This window comes from Monodon monoceros, unplaced genomic scaffold, assembly GCF_005190385.1.
Source record: "Monodon monoceros isolate NGI ecotype Baffin Bay Population unplaced genomic scaffold, NGI_Narwhal_1 Super_Scaffold_1, whole genome shotgun sequence".
Lineage (NCBI taxonomy): Eukaryota > Metazoa > Chordata > Mammalia > Artiodactyla > Monodontidae > Monodon > Monodon monoceros.
In genome coordinates, this window is record NW_021703765.1 from 60,848,918 (window position 1) to 60,866,357 (window position 17,440).

At 55.8% G+C, this 17,440-nt stretch overlaps 1 protein-coding gene across 1 annotated transcript in view; it reads left to right on the forward strand.

Moving 5' to 3' along the window:
- The window catches only part of SLC25A1 (solute carrier family 25 member 1), a 32,466-nt gene extending 15,236 nt beyond the window's left edge, over positions 1-17,230 (forward strand). The window contains exons 3-11 of the mRNA XM_029228433.1: positions 13,485-14,515; positions 14,777-14,884; positions 14,953-15,052; positions 15,138-15,276; positions 15,647-15,731; positions 15,875-15,979; positions 16,071-16,186; positions 16,263-16,336; positions 16,550-17,230. Of these exons, the coding sequence (XP_029084266.1) occupies positions 13,945-14,515; positions 14,777-14,884; positions 14,953-15,052; positions 15,138-15,276; positions 15,647-15,731; positions 15,875-15,979; positions 16,071-16,186; positions 16,263-16,336; positions 16,550-16,664 (1,413 nt within the window). The 5' untranslated portion in view covers positions 13,485-13,944 and the 3' untranslated portion in view covers positions 16,665-17,230. The remainder of the gene's footprint in view (positions 1-13,484; positions 14,516-14,776; positions 14,885-14,952; positions 15,053-15,137; positions 15,277-15,646; positions 15,732-15,874; positions 15,980-16,070; positions 16,187-16,262; positions 16,337-16,549) is intronic.
- Positions 17,231-17,440: the final 210 nt, after the last annotated feature.

Sequence of the window (17,440 nt, forward strand, 5' to 3'; positions counted from 1 at the left end):
AGAAGATATACAAATAGCCAATAAGCACATGAAAAGATGGTCAACATCACTAGTCACTAGCAAATTGCAAATCAAAGTCACAATGAACTACTTCTTAGGATTGTGGTAATTTTTTAAAAATGGAAAATAAGTATTTGTGGGGATATGGAATGATTGGAACTGTTGTTAAAAAAAATCAATAGTCAATCTAAGAAAGAAATGGAAACTTTTAGTCAAGCCAACCTGAGGATTATAACCCAGAGACAGTCTTTCAGAAAGGTCTGAGGACTGTTCCAAAGAGGAAAGGGGGGATGTGGATGGACAAAACAGAAACAGACTCACAGACTTAGAAAACAAATTTATGGTTACCAAAAGGGAAAGCGGGGAGGGATAATTTAGGAGTTTAGGATTAACAGATACACGCTACTATACATAAAATGGATAACCAACAAGGGCCTACTATATAGCACAGGGAACTCAATATTCTGTAATAACCTAAATGGGAAAAGAATCTGACAAAAAAAAAAAAAAATATATATATATATATATATATATGTATAGCCGAATCACTTTGCTGTACACCTGAAACTAACACAACATTGTAAATCAACTATACTCCAATATAAAAAAAATTTTAATTTTTTAATAAAAATAAATAAATAAAATAAAAATTAAAAAAGAGGAAAGAGGGGAGGCCAGTATATATGTGATTTTGGTGAAGGGATATGTGCAACCAAGCACCCAGCTTGGTAGAAGGTTATTGCTATTCTTGAGGAACACATTACCTTAGTTAATAGTTTTAGTGCTTTTCTAAATATGGGAAGAGGCAATAAAAATTCATAAAAAATTTTCTCCTGAAAATATCTAAGTGTCTGAGGGCCAGTTCTGCCAGTTTTCCCAGAGCACAAAGTGCCTCATCCCGATCTTCACCCTGAATTCCTTTCAGGTAGGTCAGCGACTGCAGTGGTTAATGACTTGATTCTTGTAGAACTGGGTGGTGGGCAACATTCTCTCTGTTACAGTCCCTTTCCTTTCAGCCTTAATTTCAACCAAGGTTTGGGAGGCATTTCATGATGGATTTGTCCCATGGTGTTAAGAATGCTCGTTCCCAGGTCAGGTGAGGATATCCTTGATAGGCCCTTCAATGTGCTGTTACCAGACTAGACCCTGTTAACTAACAGTAGCCCAAGGCCTTTGGGCCGCCTGTCCTACTAGTCTGTTATTGCCCTGTTGTTGCTTCTTCCCACATCTAGAGCTACACTATTAAAATTCCTGATCTTACAGAACTATATATTTGGTCAGTTGTTTCAGGTCTTCTAGTCATCATTATTTTTATCAGAGGCTCAGTCACACATTTGGTCATGAAAGAAACAATAATCTTGGGCTTCCCTGGTGGTGCAGTGGTTAAGAATCCGCCTGACAGAAAAAAACAAATATCGTATATATTAACGCATATATGTGGACCTAGAAAAACGGTACAGATGAACCGGTTTGCAGGGCAGAAATAGAGACATAGATGTAGAGAACAAACGTATGGATACCAAGGGGGGAAGTGGCAGGGTGGGTGGTGATGGTGTGATGAGTTGGGAGATTGGGATGGACATATATACACTAATATGTATAAAATAGATAACTAATAAGAACCTGCTGTATAAAAAAATAAAATAAAATTCAAATATTAAAGAAAAAAAAAAAGAATCCGCCTGACAATGCAAGGGACACAGGTTCGAGCCCTGGTCCGGGAAGATCCCACATGCCGCAGAGCAGCCAAGCCCGTGTGCCACAACTACTGAGCCTACATTCTAGAGCCCATGAGCCACAACTACTGAGCCCACGTGCCACAACTACTGAAGCCTGCATGCCTAGAGCCCGTGCTCTGCAACAAGAGAAGCCACTGCAGTGAGAAATCCATGCACTGCAACGAAGAGTAGCCCCCACTTGCCACAACTGGAGAAAGCCTGTGTGCAGCAACGAAGAGCCAACGCAGCCAAAAATAAATAAATAAATAAATAAAATTTATTTAAAAAAAGAAAAGAAACAATAATCTAGTAAAATAGGCAGAAATATAGCTAGTGACATTAATAAGGTCATCAGTAAGTATTTAAGCTGAGAACTCCAGCCCAGTATCTCCCCAGGTCGTCTGACCAGTCTATTCTGTACCAATCGCTGTCTTCAAGGGAAATGATATAGTGGCCTTGTACATAAAGTCCACCAAAGACGTCTGCACCTACAAGGCCAGGGTTGGATCATCATGACCCCTTACAGAACTGAGAAAGGAATGTTACCTCCTAAGGAGTTACATGGCTGGCACCAGAAGGAGAAAAATTGATCTTTGTGGTTGAGCAGGTATTTCTGCCACTGGGGAGTCCGGGTCATGCTTAATGCAGATGCACAGTGCACAGCGGAGGGGAGGGAGGAGGCTCAAATGAGCAGAGAAAAAATTTTATTTAAATGTTGCTTGTCTTGCCTTAAAATATGAATTTTATTTCATCAGAAGCCTCGTACATTAATAGGCCTCCGTCCGCGCCCCCATTCTGTTCTTGTTGCCACCGCCCAGCTATAGCAAAGCTCACGCCTGCGGTGCACTAGACCCTCGTCACCTGGGCAGGAACAGCCCTTTGTTAGGTCCTCAGCCCCACCCACCCATCGAGGAGAACTTTCCTAAGCTCCCATTTACCGAAGGTGCCCTTAGGCTGGGATTCCAGGCCCCCCATGTTGACCAGCAGGAGCCCCTGCTCTCGCTGCGTCAGCCCCACTTCCTGCCTGGTCTCCCTCCATTTGCCTGAATCTCTGGGGTTCCCCCTTCTCTCTGCCCAGCCGGACCCACTGTCCCCCAAGTTCACACCCGTTTCCTCCGCTTGCCTCCCTGACCCTTGTTTTGTGTCTCCGATCCGCCTCTGCTTGTGAGTTTCCGAGACTTTTTTAGCTGCGGCACCGCTCCACTCGATGAAAGGAACTTGAAGCTTTTCTGATGAGAGCAGGGGTAGCCTCTCATCCACTGTCCTTTCTCCGATTCTTGAAGAGTCTCACGTCCCCAGCACAGCCTTGAACAACCCAGGCCTTTGCCACGATAAACTGTCTTGTGGTTATGAGATCCTGTCTGCTGCCTGCCCTGGCAGCGTTTCCAAGAGAGCAGGGCGGTGGGGCTGGAAGAGTCTCCAAGATCCCAGTGGAGCCCAGAGACGGGGAGGGACCCAGCCAACGTGCTGGAACTGGCCGTCCCCAGGGGTACTGGCGCTGGGTCTTGCTGTTCTCTTGCTGTTCAGTGGGTCAGTGAGTGACGCGAGCCTCTGACAGAGACTGTCTTGTTCTATCAGACGCGGTGTTAACTTCAGCCTTTCAGAGCGTGGACCTCAGGCGTGTAGTTTGAGGGCTCACCTCCCTTTCCGCCCACCTGCAGGCCCCCTGCAGCTGAAACGAACTCTTCCCGCACCTCATCCGAGTCCCCCCGGCCTCTCCGCACCGTCCCCACCACGGCCATGAGCACACACTGCTCCCCTCCAGCATGGAGCCCCTGCGATGGGGGCTGGAGAAGCAGGTGCTGTGCTCCCCAAGTCACCTCTCCCAACCGAGGTCTAAAGACATGGGGACTTCCCTGGTGGCACAGTGGTTAAGAATCCACCTGCCAATGCAGGGGACACAAGTTTAAGCCCTGGTCCGGGAAGATCCCACATGCTGCCGAGCAACTAAGCCCATGCGCCACAACTACTGAGCCTGCTCTCTAGAGCCCACGAGCTACAACTACTGAGCCTGTGTGCCACAGCTACTGAAGCCCGCACGTCTAGAGCCCGTGCTCCACAACAAGGAAGCCACCGTAGTGAGAAGCCCATGTACTGCAATGAAGAGTAGCCTCCGCTCGCCACAACTAGAGAAAGCTAGCCCTCGTGTTGTCACCGAGACTGGTACTCACAGCCGTGCCCCACCCCCCACCCCCCACCCCCACCCCACCCTGGGACTGTCCCCGCAGAGCCTCTGAGCAGTGCTTTGGGGGCGGCCGATGCTTCAGGTCTGCAGTGGAAGCTCACTACGGAAGGTCCCCTTAAGGGAAGCAGTTTCCTGAGCTGACCTTGGGTTGGGCACCCAGTGTCCACTCAGACGGTAGAAATTCATTTTTGCCCTCAGAACAGCCAGTGTGTATTTCAAATGCTGTGAGGGTTCAGGAAGTGACAGATGGCAGGATGGCGAGAAGGAATCTACCCCGGTGGGCACCCTCTATGCCACCGTCCCCCTCCCAGTCCGGTGCCCCCTGTGCTTACCTCCGTGCTGCCCCCTCCATCCCCCAGCGGTCCTATCGGATCATTAGAGACGCCTCGGGGAGGCCCCGTGTCTCAGAGCACCCGGAGTACAGGTGGCCTCTTACAGAGTGGGCTCCCCTGAAGCCGCTCACGTCCACAGCCGGGGCTGAACGTCAGCGGTCAGACCTCCTCAGAGCCAGCTGCTCTTTCTCTCCCACCTCCGACAAGCCCCAGAAACTTGGCCACGACAGCAGATCCCAAACTCACCAGACCTTCCCTTACAACCTGTCTTGCCCCCACCAGCCTCTACAGGTGGGGCCGGTCTTTCCATGCCCTCCTGAGCCTTCAGCCCAACCCTTCCCACTGCCGCCGCCCCTCACTTGAACATGCCTGTGTCCTGCAGCCTGAGTCCCGCTCCTCCTGGGAAGCCACCCTCCCGACTTCTCTTTGCCCGCGAGTCCCCAACAAGGGAGCGAACACATGTCAGGACTGGTATGTCCCACGCGTGTTAGATTCTGGAAATCACGGTGAACAAACATTGGACCCTGTGGCAGGAAGGACCCCTTGGAGACATAGTGGGGAGTGGCGGGCAGGGCAGAAGCGGCCACATGGCAACCCGGGGCGGGGGGGGGGGTTGGCAGCGTGCTTCCGCACCGCCTCACCAGTATTTGTCTTCACTTTAAAGTCTTGATTAAACAGATTATGGTGCGTTCAAAATCCTGCTGTCAAGATTTAACTGAAAGGTGTATTTTGTAGTCCAGAAAGGCTTCCAAGGCCTGTGGTATTGTGTTAGGGCTGTGTGTGTGTTTAAACTTGGAGATGCTGTTCAGTAAATTACAGAATGTGAAATTATATTTTAATGGAATCATAAACCCTGATTGATTACAGGATGCCGGCATTAAGGGGCCTGAGGCGACCAGGATATTCTGTCCTGCTGTTGGCCGACCTCCTTTATAAATATTAGCACAAAAAGCACTGAAAGGTGGTCCTGGCTCTGTGTCACCTCCCTGGGCACGGTACTTCCTGGACACGCAGGGACCTTTGTATTCTTGTGGTCCTTCCTGTGACTGACAGCCTCATACAGGCGTGGTTTTCTGTGCAGGCGAAAATAGCCTAGGTTTGTCCATGCAGCCGACTGAGGCACCCACAAACCTGTCACCAGAAAAACATAAAATGTAGGGTGAAACATACAAAGTGAATCAGTAAAATGTAGGGTGAAACATACAAAGTGAATCAGTGGGCTGGCAAGTAAGCAAAGAAGCCTGAGGTAAAAAACTCCGGGAAGGAAGAGGGACATGATTGACTTTTGCCCAACCCTGTTGAACTGAGCTGTGGCTCTCACTCGCTACAGGACATAGCAGGCCGACAAAAGTGTCCTCGGTCAGTGCAAGAATGAGTAAGGCTGTTCCAGCCTTGCCTAGCCCTCTGTTGAGAGACTGGGCGAAAAGGAACAGAAAGAGCTCTTTGCAACCACGGTGCTAGATTAAGAGGACAAAACTGGGCCTGGCAAGCCAGCCCTCAGATGGTTGTAGCACAAATTCATGTATTAAAAAAAACCTCAAGTAAGGAATTTAATTTTAAAACAATTTCCAATCTCTGCCAGAGACCAACACAAGTCCTCTTTTTTTAAAATAAATTTATTTATATATTTATTTATTTTTGGCTGTGTTGTGTCTTCGTTGTGGTGCGCGGGCTTCTCGTTATAGTGGCTTCTCGTTGCGGAGCACGGGCTCTAGGCATGCGGGCTTCAGTAGTTGTGGCACATGGGCTCAGTAGTTGTGGCTCGTGGGCTCTAGAGCGCAGGCTCAGTAGTTGTGGCGCACGGGTTTAGTTGCTCTGTGGCATGTGGGATCTTCCTGGACCAGGGCTCAAACCCGTGTCCCCTCCATTGGCAGGTGGATTCTTAACCACTGTGCCACCAGGGAAGCCCCACAAGTCCTCTTAAGGAGAACCTACCTTCAATCAAGGCTTCAAAGAATTCTGACAGATACCATTCCAAGAAAAACTGAGCTCGTCGTAAAAACACTGACAAAATGTGTAAGGAAATGAGGCCCCGTTAGTAAGAGCTAGACCTGCCCAGACAGACTGTGGGTACTGGGATTATCTGGCACAGAACAGAAAATTCCAAAAAAGATCAAGTAGACCTATATGGGAAAAGAATCTAAAAAAGATTGGATACATGTATGTGTATAACTGAATCACTTTGCTGTATAGCAGAAACTAACACAACATTGTAAATCAACTATACTCCAACAAAAATTAAAAAAAAAAAAGATCAAGTAAGCTTTTAAAATTACTGAGTAACTTTTTGGTTTTTCTTTATAAACCACTTAATATATATTTACTTTAGTATATAAACTATTATGCAAGAAAAACAAAGTGGTTCATTAAGAGTTCAAACTTCTTCAGGACTTCCCTGGAGGTCCAGTGCTTAAGGCTCTGCACTTCCATTGCAGGGGGCACAGGTTCTATCCCTGGTTAGGGAACTTAGGTCCTGCAAGCGCCATGGTGCAGCCTTAAAAAAAAAGACTTCAGACTTCTTAGACTACACTTGACTCTGGGCCTCCAGCACATGCGGCCCCTCTGGCTGAAACCGTTTCCTCAGGGAGTGGGAGGCCAGGTTCTCAGCTGGGTCTGAGGAGCAGACAAGACCAGACATGGCTGCTGGTGGGGGAGCCCCAGGGCTGGCGTCGGAGCTCAAGGCAGATGGTAGGCATCAGGATTCACCCCACGCCCCTGGTGTGAACTCGGCAGAGAATGGCTCTCCGCAAGGCCAGAGAGCCAGCACCGCCGAGGGAGCGAGGGCGGTGGGGCAGTAGCTGGGGTCTGCTGAGGCCATTCCCCAGGCGCAGCTCTGATGTGGCTGCTGAGGTGGGACACCAGGGCCTCGGAGCAGAGGACGTAGAAGCTGAAGCCACCAGGGAAGGAAGCTGGTGGGGAATCACAGCACAAGATCCCCGGTTGGCGGTTGCTAGTGGGAAGAAGGCTGGTCTGGTTGCAGCACAGAGCACACCTGCACCTCCCGTGGGAGCAGGTGGGCCATGAGGGTCACACACCAGGAGTGGGGCCAGGCTGGAGCCGCTCCTTCCTCCAGGGCTCTGCAGGCCCAGGCTGCTGTGTGATCAGCGAGATACTCACCTGCTTTGAAACAGAAAACACTGCTTCCACCTGGAAACTTCAGACCAACTCTGGGGGGCGTCCCATTTAAGAAGATCTCAGTAGACCTGATTGTCTATAAGTTGGAGACCCCTGTTAGGAGGAGGGGTTGTTTGAGGCCACCGAGTGCTGTACAACAATGTCCCCAACCACACCTGTTGTCAAACACAAGTTCATGTGCCTGACACACAGTGAGGCCAAACAAACTGAAACATGGGAGTTTAGATCAGAGAACTAATCACAGTTTATCACAGGATATTGAATATAGTTCCCTGTGCTATACAGTAGGACCTTGTTTTTTATGTATTTTATATATAGTAGTTTGTATCTGCTAATCCCAAGCTCCCAATCCATCCCTCCCCCAGGTAAGAGTTGTTTTGTTTGTTTGTTTTTGTTTTTTTATTTATTTTTGGCTGCGTTGGGTCTTTGTTGCTGCACGCGGGCTTTCTCTAGTTGTGGCAAGTGGGGGCTACTCTTTGTTGTGGTGCGCAGGCTTCTCATTGCGGTGGCTTCTCTTGTGTGGAGCACAGGCTCTAGGCACATGGGCTCAGTAGCTGTGGCTCGCAGGCTCAGTAGTTGTGGCACATGGGCTTAGTTGCTCCATGGCATGTGGGATCTTCCCGGACCAGGGCTCAAACCTGTGTCCCCTGTATTGGCAGGCGATTTCTTAACCACTGCGCCACCAGGGAAGTCCTGGGTAAGAGTTTTTATAGGTAAAATTTGGGGGGAAGTCTGCAGGGTGTGTGACCTTCCTCTGATTGGTTGGTGGGGAGGTAACAGGGTGGCGTTCCCAGAATCTCAATCATCAGTCTTATGGTTCTAACCCGTCTGGGGTCCACTGCTTGTGCTCAGCCTGAAGTCACCATCCTCCACCTGGGTGGGGGCTTTAGTCCTTCCTTGGAGAAGCACTCAGAGGTATATGTCAGACTGTTATGTTCCTCCCATGAGGAGGAGCCGGGCCCCTGCCCCATGCTGCACTGTTGCTGCTTTCTGCATTCCCTCACTCCCTAATTAGTATCAATAATTGAATCTGCCCTTTGGAACTCAGGGAAGGTCTAGGAGGCTGAAGCCATTTTCCTACAAACAAGAAGCAGGGACACGGAAAGGCTTTTGTGCCTGGGAGGGCCCCACAGGGTCGTGCTCGTTTTCAGTTCCCCCTTTTCTTTGATACGTGTCAGTCTTGAGGGAACAGGTTGGACAAGAAAAGGGAATAACATTTTGGACAGAGAGGTTCATCATAAACTCGGCAGAGGGGACTTCCCTGGTGGTGCAGTAGTTAAGAATCCGCATGCCAATGCAGGGGACACGGGTTCAATCCCTGGTCCGGGAAGATCCCACATGCCGTGGAGCAGCTAAGCCCGTGCACCACAACTGCTGAGGCTGTGCTCTAGAGCCCGTGAGCCACGACTACTGAAGCCTGCACGCCTAGAGCCTGTGCTCCACAGCAAGAGAAGCCACCGCAATGAGAAGCCCACGCAACACAACAAAGAGTAGCCCCTGCTTACCGCAACTAGAGAAAGCCTGCACGTGGCAACGAAGACCCAACACAGCCCTAAATAAATAAATAAATAAACACTCCTTAAAAATAAATAAATAAAATAAACTTGGCAGAGGAGCTGGGTTGTGGGGGAACTTGGTTTCATGCGCACCTGGCTTCCACCCTGGTCACCTCCACACCCTCAGCCTGCCTTGTCCTCTGGGATGACTAGGAGAACCCTGTAAGCAAAGGCCCAGGGGAGCTCCATGTTGGTTAATCAGCTCCAGAAATTGTCCTAATAGCATGGAATTATCAGTGTTATAAGTAGCATCCCAACTTAAAGTATTTTCTAAAATCGTATCACCTTATTGGCATAATCAGTGTCAGTTGGCGTTGTTGGTTTTCTGTGGTCGGTTGGCAGGAAGATTCTCGAAGCTCTCTGACAATATCAGAATCATCTGTGAGTGGGAAAAAGTTTGTAAAGATGTGCACATGGTTTAGCTTCAATGAATGTGTGAAGCATTGTTTAATAAAAAAGTAAAATGTCCAATCAGTAGCAAGGCGTTAATTAAACAGTATATATGTCATGACTCTACCTACCCTGCTGTCCAGAATGAACAGACAGAGCTACAGGAGAGGGTGTTTCCAGTTTCAGTGGTAAACAGCACAACCCCATCTGTATGTGTGAGTGTGCGGGTCCAGGGTTTGCTGGTGACACATCACACAGAAAACACGGGCCAAGATCACGCCCCAGGGTAGCAACCAGTCATCTCTGGGTGCTGATTACTTTTATCTGCGTTTTCTGCCTCTTGCACCAAGAAAACTTGTACTGCATGCCACAGGCGGGGAGGTGGGAAAGCTCCAAGATGGCTCTGCTGGCGGTGGTCCTCCTGGTCAGCCCTGGAGAGGCCTGCAGCCCGACGGCCTCGCCAGAGCCCTTTGGAGCAGAAGCCTCTTCTGCTCAAGAACAAGGGGCTCCAGACTCTTGCATCTTCCCATACATGGAAAAGCACTAAATTGCTTAACTTGAGATATCTGGTTTCCTTTAATTAACAGTAATCTTTTGATGTGCAGACTACCTGCCCTTTGTTGCAAAACTCCTATATATCCTGACTCCCCCATCTCCTCAGAGCAGTTCGCTCAGGGTTACTTGAGATGCTGCCTCCTGGGCTTGAAGTCCTAAAAATTTCCACTGAATAAAACAGAACTCTCAAAAAAAACCAAATAAAGAACAAGGGGCTCTTTCTTCACTTCCTGACATCGGCATCATGGGTGCCCACGGTACGTGCCGGGAGCACAAGTACGGTTAAGGCAATCATCAGCGCCACCTGCACGGACAGCCCTGGGGACCCCATCAAACCCTCGGTGCACCCCAAACCCACCCCCGTCCCCTGAGCAGGCCTGGCAGGATCAGGGAGTCCTCCTCACCCCACTTCTCCAACACCCGCCTGGCCTGTGGGCTAGATGCGCCCCCACATCCCCCCACCCCCAGCTTCGTGAAGCCCACCAGGTCTCCGCTTGTTCAGAATCCACCTGCGAAAGCCCCAGTGCTGGTGTTCCGGCGTTGGCGCTTAAGCACTGCAGACAAAGGGGCGGTTGTCACCCAGATGGTAGGCTGATGACCCCTCTGTAAATGAACCCCAACTGGCATATGAGACATCCTGGGCCCCATTGCCAGCTGGTATTTGGGGTTTTCCAAGTGCCCTCCCCTCTCTTGTGTCCTGGGACCTTCAAAAGCCCTATCAGTCCCCATGGGACCACCCTTGGGTGACTTGCTGAGACCAGTGGGCTGGTGGTGACAGAGCCATAGCCACACCCACGGGGCCTTAGGGACAGAGGCTGTGCAACGGTCCAGGAGGGGGACCCCGGGAGACCTTTGGAACGGTGGGGCCTTCGTGCTGGTGCTGTAGTTACACTTTGCTGCTGGGTGGTTCACTGGCGGATGCCGTGGTGTGCAGTGCCTGGGCCTCCCTTGGGCTGTGGTCACGGGGGTGGGATCGGTCAGGGCAGCCTGGAGATGTGACCCTGCTCAGCAGTGTTTCCCATGGAGCTTGAGCCCCAGCCCTGCCCCCCCACAACTGAGGGGCAGGAGCCTGGGGGTGCTTAATGAGTCCCAGGACTCGGGGACCTGTGAGCCTGTGAAGCTGCCTGCCACCAAGGTCCGGTGACACGAGATTTCCTATTGCGTAGAAGTTCTCGAAATGAATTGTAAAGCAAACAGTGGAGGGTATTGAAGCAGCCCGGAGGCTGGCAAATAGAACACTCACCGTTCAGCAAATGTTTGAGCACCTACTGTGTGCTGGGCATTATTCCAGGTGATGGTTATCAGTGGGCAAAACAGAAAAAACCCTATTTGGTTGAATTCACATTCAGTGAGGTTGACAGGTGACAGACACAGTGTTTGAAGGGGGTGAGTTTTGGGGGTGGGGCAGGTGCGGGGGCCACGGTGCCAATGGAGCTTCACAGCAGGGCCATCAAGGCAGCTCAGTGAGAAGGTGGCCCTGAGCAGAGCCCAGAGGAATCCAGGGGCCTGGTCTTGGGGACATTTGAAGGGAGTGTCAGCGGCCAGGGCAGGTAAAGGCAGAAACGTGCCAGATGTTCAAAGAAGGGCCTTGGGGGTAGGGGCGGGGGGCACAGGCTGTCGTCAGGCCTCAGGTCATACTCGCAGTGGGACCTGGGACCTGAGGTGAGGGGCCTGCTGCTGAGAACAGGCTTCAGGGGTGGGAGCCGGGAGCCCTTGGGTGGTGCTGACTCGAGTGAGAGGCCATCAGTGATCCTTCGGGGTGAGAGGGCGGCCATCCCCACGTGCACATGGATTGGGTGTGGAGTGACAGAAGCCAAGGATGACTGCTTTGGCACTTGAACATCAGAAACAGAGGGTTGTCATCACTGATGGGGAAGACTAAAGCAGAGACGGCTGGAGGGCAGGACAGGAGCTTGTCTGGGCAAGCTGAGGGGGTTCAAGGGGGGCTGCTCAGGCAGTGGGGGGCCTGGCCGACTGGACAGTGCTGTGAGGCCGAGGGCCCGGACAAGAAGGCCAGGGCCCCTTCCCGAGTGGAAAACCGGGCCCTGGGCCTCTTGACTCATCCGGGAAGCTTGAGGGCCAACCCTCCTGGAACAACCCCCTGGGCTCTCCCAGGGGAGTCCATGGGCCCAGCTCAGACTGTCCGGCTCCTCTCCTCAGCCCTGGTCTCATGGAGGGAGGGGAGGGCTGTCTCTGCTTGGTCCCAGCTGGTCTGGTCTCTCCCAGATCTGAGTATGTGCCGGACACGTACGTGACTTTCTTCTCACCCAGGTGCTTGTTTGGAGTCCCAGACACACAGTTGCTCTTGTCTGGAGAACACAGTGTGGCCACCCCGCAGCCCCATGGCTACGCCTCACCCTCTTTCCTCCCTGTCCATGTATCTGCACAGGCCTGTGAGCACTGCACGGGCAGCATCTGGGAATTCCTGGAGGAAGGGCGGGGGGCAGCTTGTCCTCAGATGGCTGTTGCGGGGGGTGAGTCCCAGGTGTCAGTTGACTGGTCTCCTTAAGAGGGATGGGCAGCCTGGACTAGCTGAAGGCAGGAAGCACTGCCTTGTCTTGGCAGTGTCCCCATGTCCAGAAGAGGACTCAGCTGCACCCATGGACTGCTGTCACTGTCTACCACTCTGGTGCCTTGGCAGCCAAGTGCCCACTTGAAGGCACAGGGCTGCAGCGGAGGCTGGGGTTCACCAGGGTCCCCCGCCCCATCTCTGCCTGGTTACAGAGGTCATGGTGGGTGCCCTGTGTGCCCGGCCTCAGCTCTAACTCTCCTGGAGGCTGTGTGCTTGCTGCCCAGCCCCCCACCAACCCCAGGCCCAGCCCGCACGCAGCCTGTCAGGCAGCCACTCGGCACTCCCTCCTCTTTGCAGGTGGACAGACTGGATGCCCCAGACAGACTGTGGCAGTGAGAGGAGCACATGGTGGCACCTGCCCCTCTCCTGTTTGGTAGGGGGCAGCCCGTAGCCCCTAGTCCCCTGGGGAGGGGAGGAGAGTGGGGCAGTGATTGACACTGCCTGCCCTTCCCTGGCTGGGTTTCGGGCAGGGTGGGATGGACAGGGAGAACAAAGGTCAGTGCTCCAGGACTGCTGGACTGGCATGGCCTCATCTTCCCAGATCTGCATGCCTGGTGGCTGCCCAGCTACAAACACTGCTGTGTGCCCCCCCACCCCCCCCACTGCCTGGCCCCAGGCAACAAGCCTGCGCTTGCTCTGCACTGGAAAGCTGCCTGGATGGCCTGGCCGTGAGCAGTCAGAGCGGTTGGTGTCCTCTACACAGAGGCTGCAGGAGGGACACAGGCCTGAAGTTTGTGGGCAGGCAGCACGGAGCCTCAGGCCTCCCACACCTGTGTCCTCCATACTCAGGCCCACCCAGCATTAATGTCAGTCTGTTTCTTAATATTTTGATGGGCATGCATGGACGCAGCCCACTGAGCTAAGTAGGTGTCTGTGTGGGGACTAGGTTACAGCCTGGCCAGCCCTCCAGGGGCCCCACAACAGCAACTCCCACCATCCCTGCAGCCCCTGTGTGGTCTGGGCTGGCCTGAACCCTGCTCCTTGGACCCCTGGCCACTCGGGGGCAGCAGGAGTCCTCACCCTGGGCCTCTTCTTCCGCAGGCCGCCGCTACGCAGACAACAGGCCCACTGCAGGCCCGGCCTGCCGAATCCCCCGCCGGCTCCCTTGTGCAGGTTCCGCGGGGAGGGCGCCGGGTGCAGCACCCTCTACGGGTCACTAACCTCCCCAAGGAGCGCGTCATCCCAGAAGCGCAGAGAACCCACGGGAGACGGGACGCCTTGACGTCATTTATTTTGCTGGAGCCCAGTGATGGCAGCCTCTGAGCCGCCCGGGGCCTGGGGCGGCCACTGACTGCCCGAGGCAACCGCTGCGGCCGCTGCGCAGGAGGTGGACTCCGACCCCTGGGCCCTCTGGCTGGAGCCTGCACTCTTGGGGAGTCGAGCGCAAGTACTCCCAGGCGCAGGGGAACGGCGCCCTGTCCACTCCGCGCTGGCAGAGCTGCCCCCACCCAACGGGTCACTTTGCGGACCCGCTGGACAGAACGTGTAACTCGCACATTAAATGAAAGTCTGTTTATCCGGGCCGAGCTTCCCCGCCGGTGCTGGCGTGGGCGGGAGGGGCCAGAAGAGCTGCGGAGCCTCTTGTGGGGGGAGGGCGGTGAGCAGGGCTTGTCAGGGGTCTTCTCCCCACCGTGTGCGCCGCCCGGAACCTGGAATCCCGCGGCGGCCTTGTAGCGCGTTGGGTGCGGGGCGGCCCCGCCCTCCCGGTAGGGAGGGGGCGGTCCCACGCGCCCCGGGGGCGGGGCTCCAGGGGCGGTGCCTAGTCGGGCCCGCGCGGCCATTGGCTGGGCCGCCGGCCCACCCGGCCTTAGTTTCCCGCGGGCTCCGGGCGGCCCGGGGGCAGGGCCGGGCTCGGACTACGCAGGGCGGAGCCCCGGAGCGACGCGGCCGACCCGCCCCGGCCCATAACCGGCGCCGCCGCCGCCGCCAAGACCGAGCGCAGGAGCTCGGACCCGAGGCCGCCGCCGGGCCCCGAACCCCGCCCGCCATGCCCGCGCCCCGCGCTCTGGCGGCCGGCGCACCAGCGCCTGGGAAGGCCGCGCTCACGCACCCGGGGAAGGCGATCCTGGCAGGTGGGGCACGCGCACGCGGACCCCGACCCCCACCCGACCCCGCCGCGTTTCCGGGTGGGTCCGGGACACCGGCTTTGCCGCGCTTCCGGGCGGGCCCGGGCCCCTCCGCGTGTCCCCCCGGGTCCCTCGCCAGGACCGCGGGAGGGGCGTGGGCCCGGCTCCCGGGCGACGGGCAAAGTCCGGGCGGGGGCAGGGGAGGGGCACGCCGGCAGGGAGGGGGAGGGGTCTCAGCGCGGTCCGGGTCTCGGTCCTTCCCCGCAGGCGGCCTGGCGGGTGGCATCGAAATCTGCATCACCTTTCCCACCGAGTATGTGAAAACGCAGCTACAGCTGGACGAGCGCTCGCACCCACCGCGCTACCGGGGCATCGGTGAGTGGGGGCGGCCGGCGGGGGCGGGCAGGCCGGCGGGTGGGGTCGCTGACCGCCCCCTCCCCCAGGGGACTGCGTGCGGCAGACGGTCCGCAACCATGGCGTCCTGGGCCTGTACCGCGGCCTCAGCTCCCTGCTCTACGGCTCCATTCCGAAGGCGGCCGTCAGGTGAGGCGGGCTCGGGGCCCCGGGGCCGCGGGAGGGAGTCCCGGCCCCGCGGCGGCCCCTCTCATGCCTCTGCCTCCCACCCCAGGTTCGGGATGTTCGAGTTTCTCAGCAACCACATGCGGGACGCCCAGGGACGGCTGGACAGCACGCGCGGGCTGCTGTGCGGCCTGGGTGCTGGTGTGGCCGAGGCCGTGGTGGTCGTGTGCCCCATGGAGACCATCAAGGTGGGCAGGTCTCGGTAGGGGACAGGCGTGAGAGAGGGCCGGGGTGGTGGTCTTGTGCCCGGTGGAGACCATCAAGGTGGGCAGGGGTCTGCCTGGGGAGCCTGGAGCAGGAGGCCCGCTGGAAGAGCCTTCTGTGGACTGGACTCTATTCTGGAGGCAGTGGGAAGACAAGGTCTTAAAAAACTTACGAGCACAAACCATAAGGTGACACGTGTTTGCTGCCTAAGTTGTGGGGAAAAACCAGCAGACGTGACGGCAGAGGCTCCTCGGTAAGGCGGCCCTCTTGCTCCTGGGGCCACGTGTTTCAGAGGCCAGGTGTGCCCTTGCCCTGACCCTTGGGAGCCAGCGCCTTTGTTTCCCTCTTTCTCAGGTGAAGTTCATCCATGACCAGACCTCCCCCAGCCCCAAATACAGAGGATTCTTCCACGGGGTCAGGGAGATCGTGCGGGAACAAGGTGAGCCACTCAGCCTTACCCTCAGGTGGGGTTACGGACCTGGGTCCGGCTGGAAAGGGCTGGCACCTCCCCTTCCTGCCTTGGCGCTCCTGCGGGCCGGGGCCTGGAGGCGTCAGTGTGACCGCAGTGCCTGCCCGCCCCAGGGCTGAAGGGGACGTACCAGGGCCTCACGGCCACCGTGCTGAAGCAGGGATCCAACCAGGCCATTCGATTCTTCGTCATGACCTCCTTGCGCAACTGGTACCGAGGTGCGTCTGTTCCCCAAGACCCTACCTCCAGGCCTGGAACCCAGCCCTTGTCCTCCGTCCCCTTCTGACCGCAGCCCTCACGCCCATCCAGGGGACAACCCCGACAAGCCCATGAACCCGCTCATCACTGGCGTGTTTGGAGCCATCGCGGGCGCAGCCAGTGTCTTCGGGAACACTCCTCTGGACGTGATCAAGACCCGGATGCAGGTGGGGGCGGGGCCTGGGCGGGGCCGGGAAGGGGTGGGACTGGCTGCTGAATCCCGCAGCTGCTGGTGTTCTGCAGGGCCTGGAGGCGCACAAGTACCGCAACACGTGGGACTGCGGCCTGCAGATCCTGAGGAACGAGGGGCCCAAGGCGTGAGTGGGGGAGGGGCAGGGCTGCCGTCCCCACCCCAGGCCCCCCGCCTTCCACCTGGGCCACACCTCACCTCCTGTCCACCCACCCCAGGCCCTCCCTTTGTCCTGTCCCCAGGGAGTCTGCTCTTTCTGCTCTTGCTCCTCCCTCGGATCTCTGGACCCACCCACACTTTCGAGACAAGCTGGCTTCCTCTTTTCATCCTCTTCCCTCAGGTTCTACAAGGGCACCGTCCCCCGCCTGGGCCGGGTGTGCCTGGACGTGGCCATCGTGTTCGTCATCTACGACGAGGTGGTGAAGCTGCTCAACAAAGTGTGGAAGACAGACTGAGACCCGGGGTCTGCGCATGGGCTGCCCCCAGCGCCCCCTTCTCACAATTCCAGTGCAGTCGTGCCAAAAGGTCCCCTTCTCCTGTCCCTTACAGTCCATGGCCCAGGGCTGTCCCCTGTGGCCATCGGGTCCATGTGTCCCTTGTGGTCTGTATGACACCGCCGTGGTGTCCATGTGTCCAGCTGAGACCGGGTGTTCCTCTGGCCTGTGAATCTGTGCCCACTTGTCCACGTGCTTACTTGTATGCCTGTGTTTCATGTTTCGTGTTCTGTGACCCTGTGCCCCACTTCCCGGGGTGCCTGTGCGGCCTGGGTCACGGCCCTGTAGCCATGGCCTGGTCCCAGCCCGGTGCCTTCCACCCTGGGCAGCAGGGGCATCACCCCGGCCTACCACAGCTGCCTCCGGGCCTCAGCCTGGCCTCACTGCATTCCAGGGGCTGCGTACTCCCCGCTTCTCCCGCCACTGGCCTTAACCAGCCCTTGGGCCCTCCCTCCGCCCAGGACAGGGTGGCACCTGCCACTCTCAGGACCACCCTTCCAAGGCAGAATAAACTGGATCCTGTTGCAGCCTCTTGTCCCTGTGTCAGCCCATCTGTGGGTGGGCAGTGGTGGCCACACCTCTGCCAAGGGCAGGCCCACTCCTCATCCGAGGACACTGTTGGGGCCAGGCAGGCTGGTGGGCAAGCGAGCTGTGGCCACAGTGTTAACCCCTTGGGAGGCCTGACGCCAGGCCAAGGAACATCTGGCCTCCATCCAGGCCTTGCCTGTGGCCTGGGG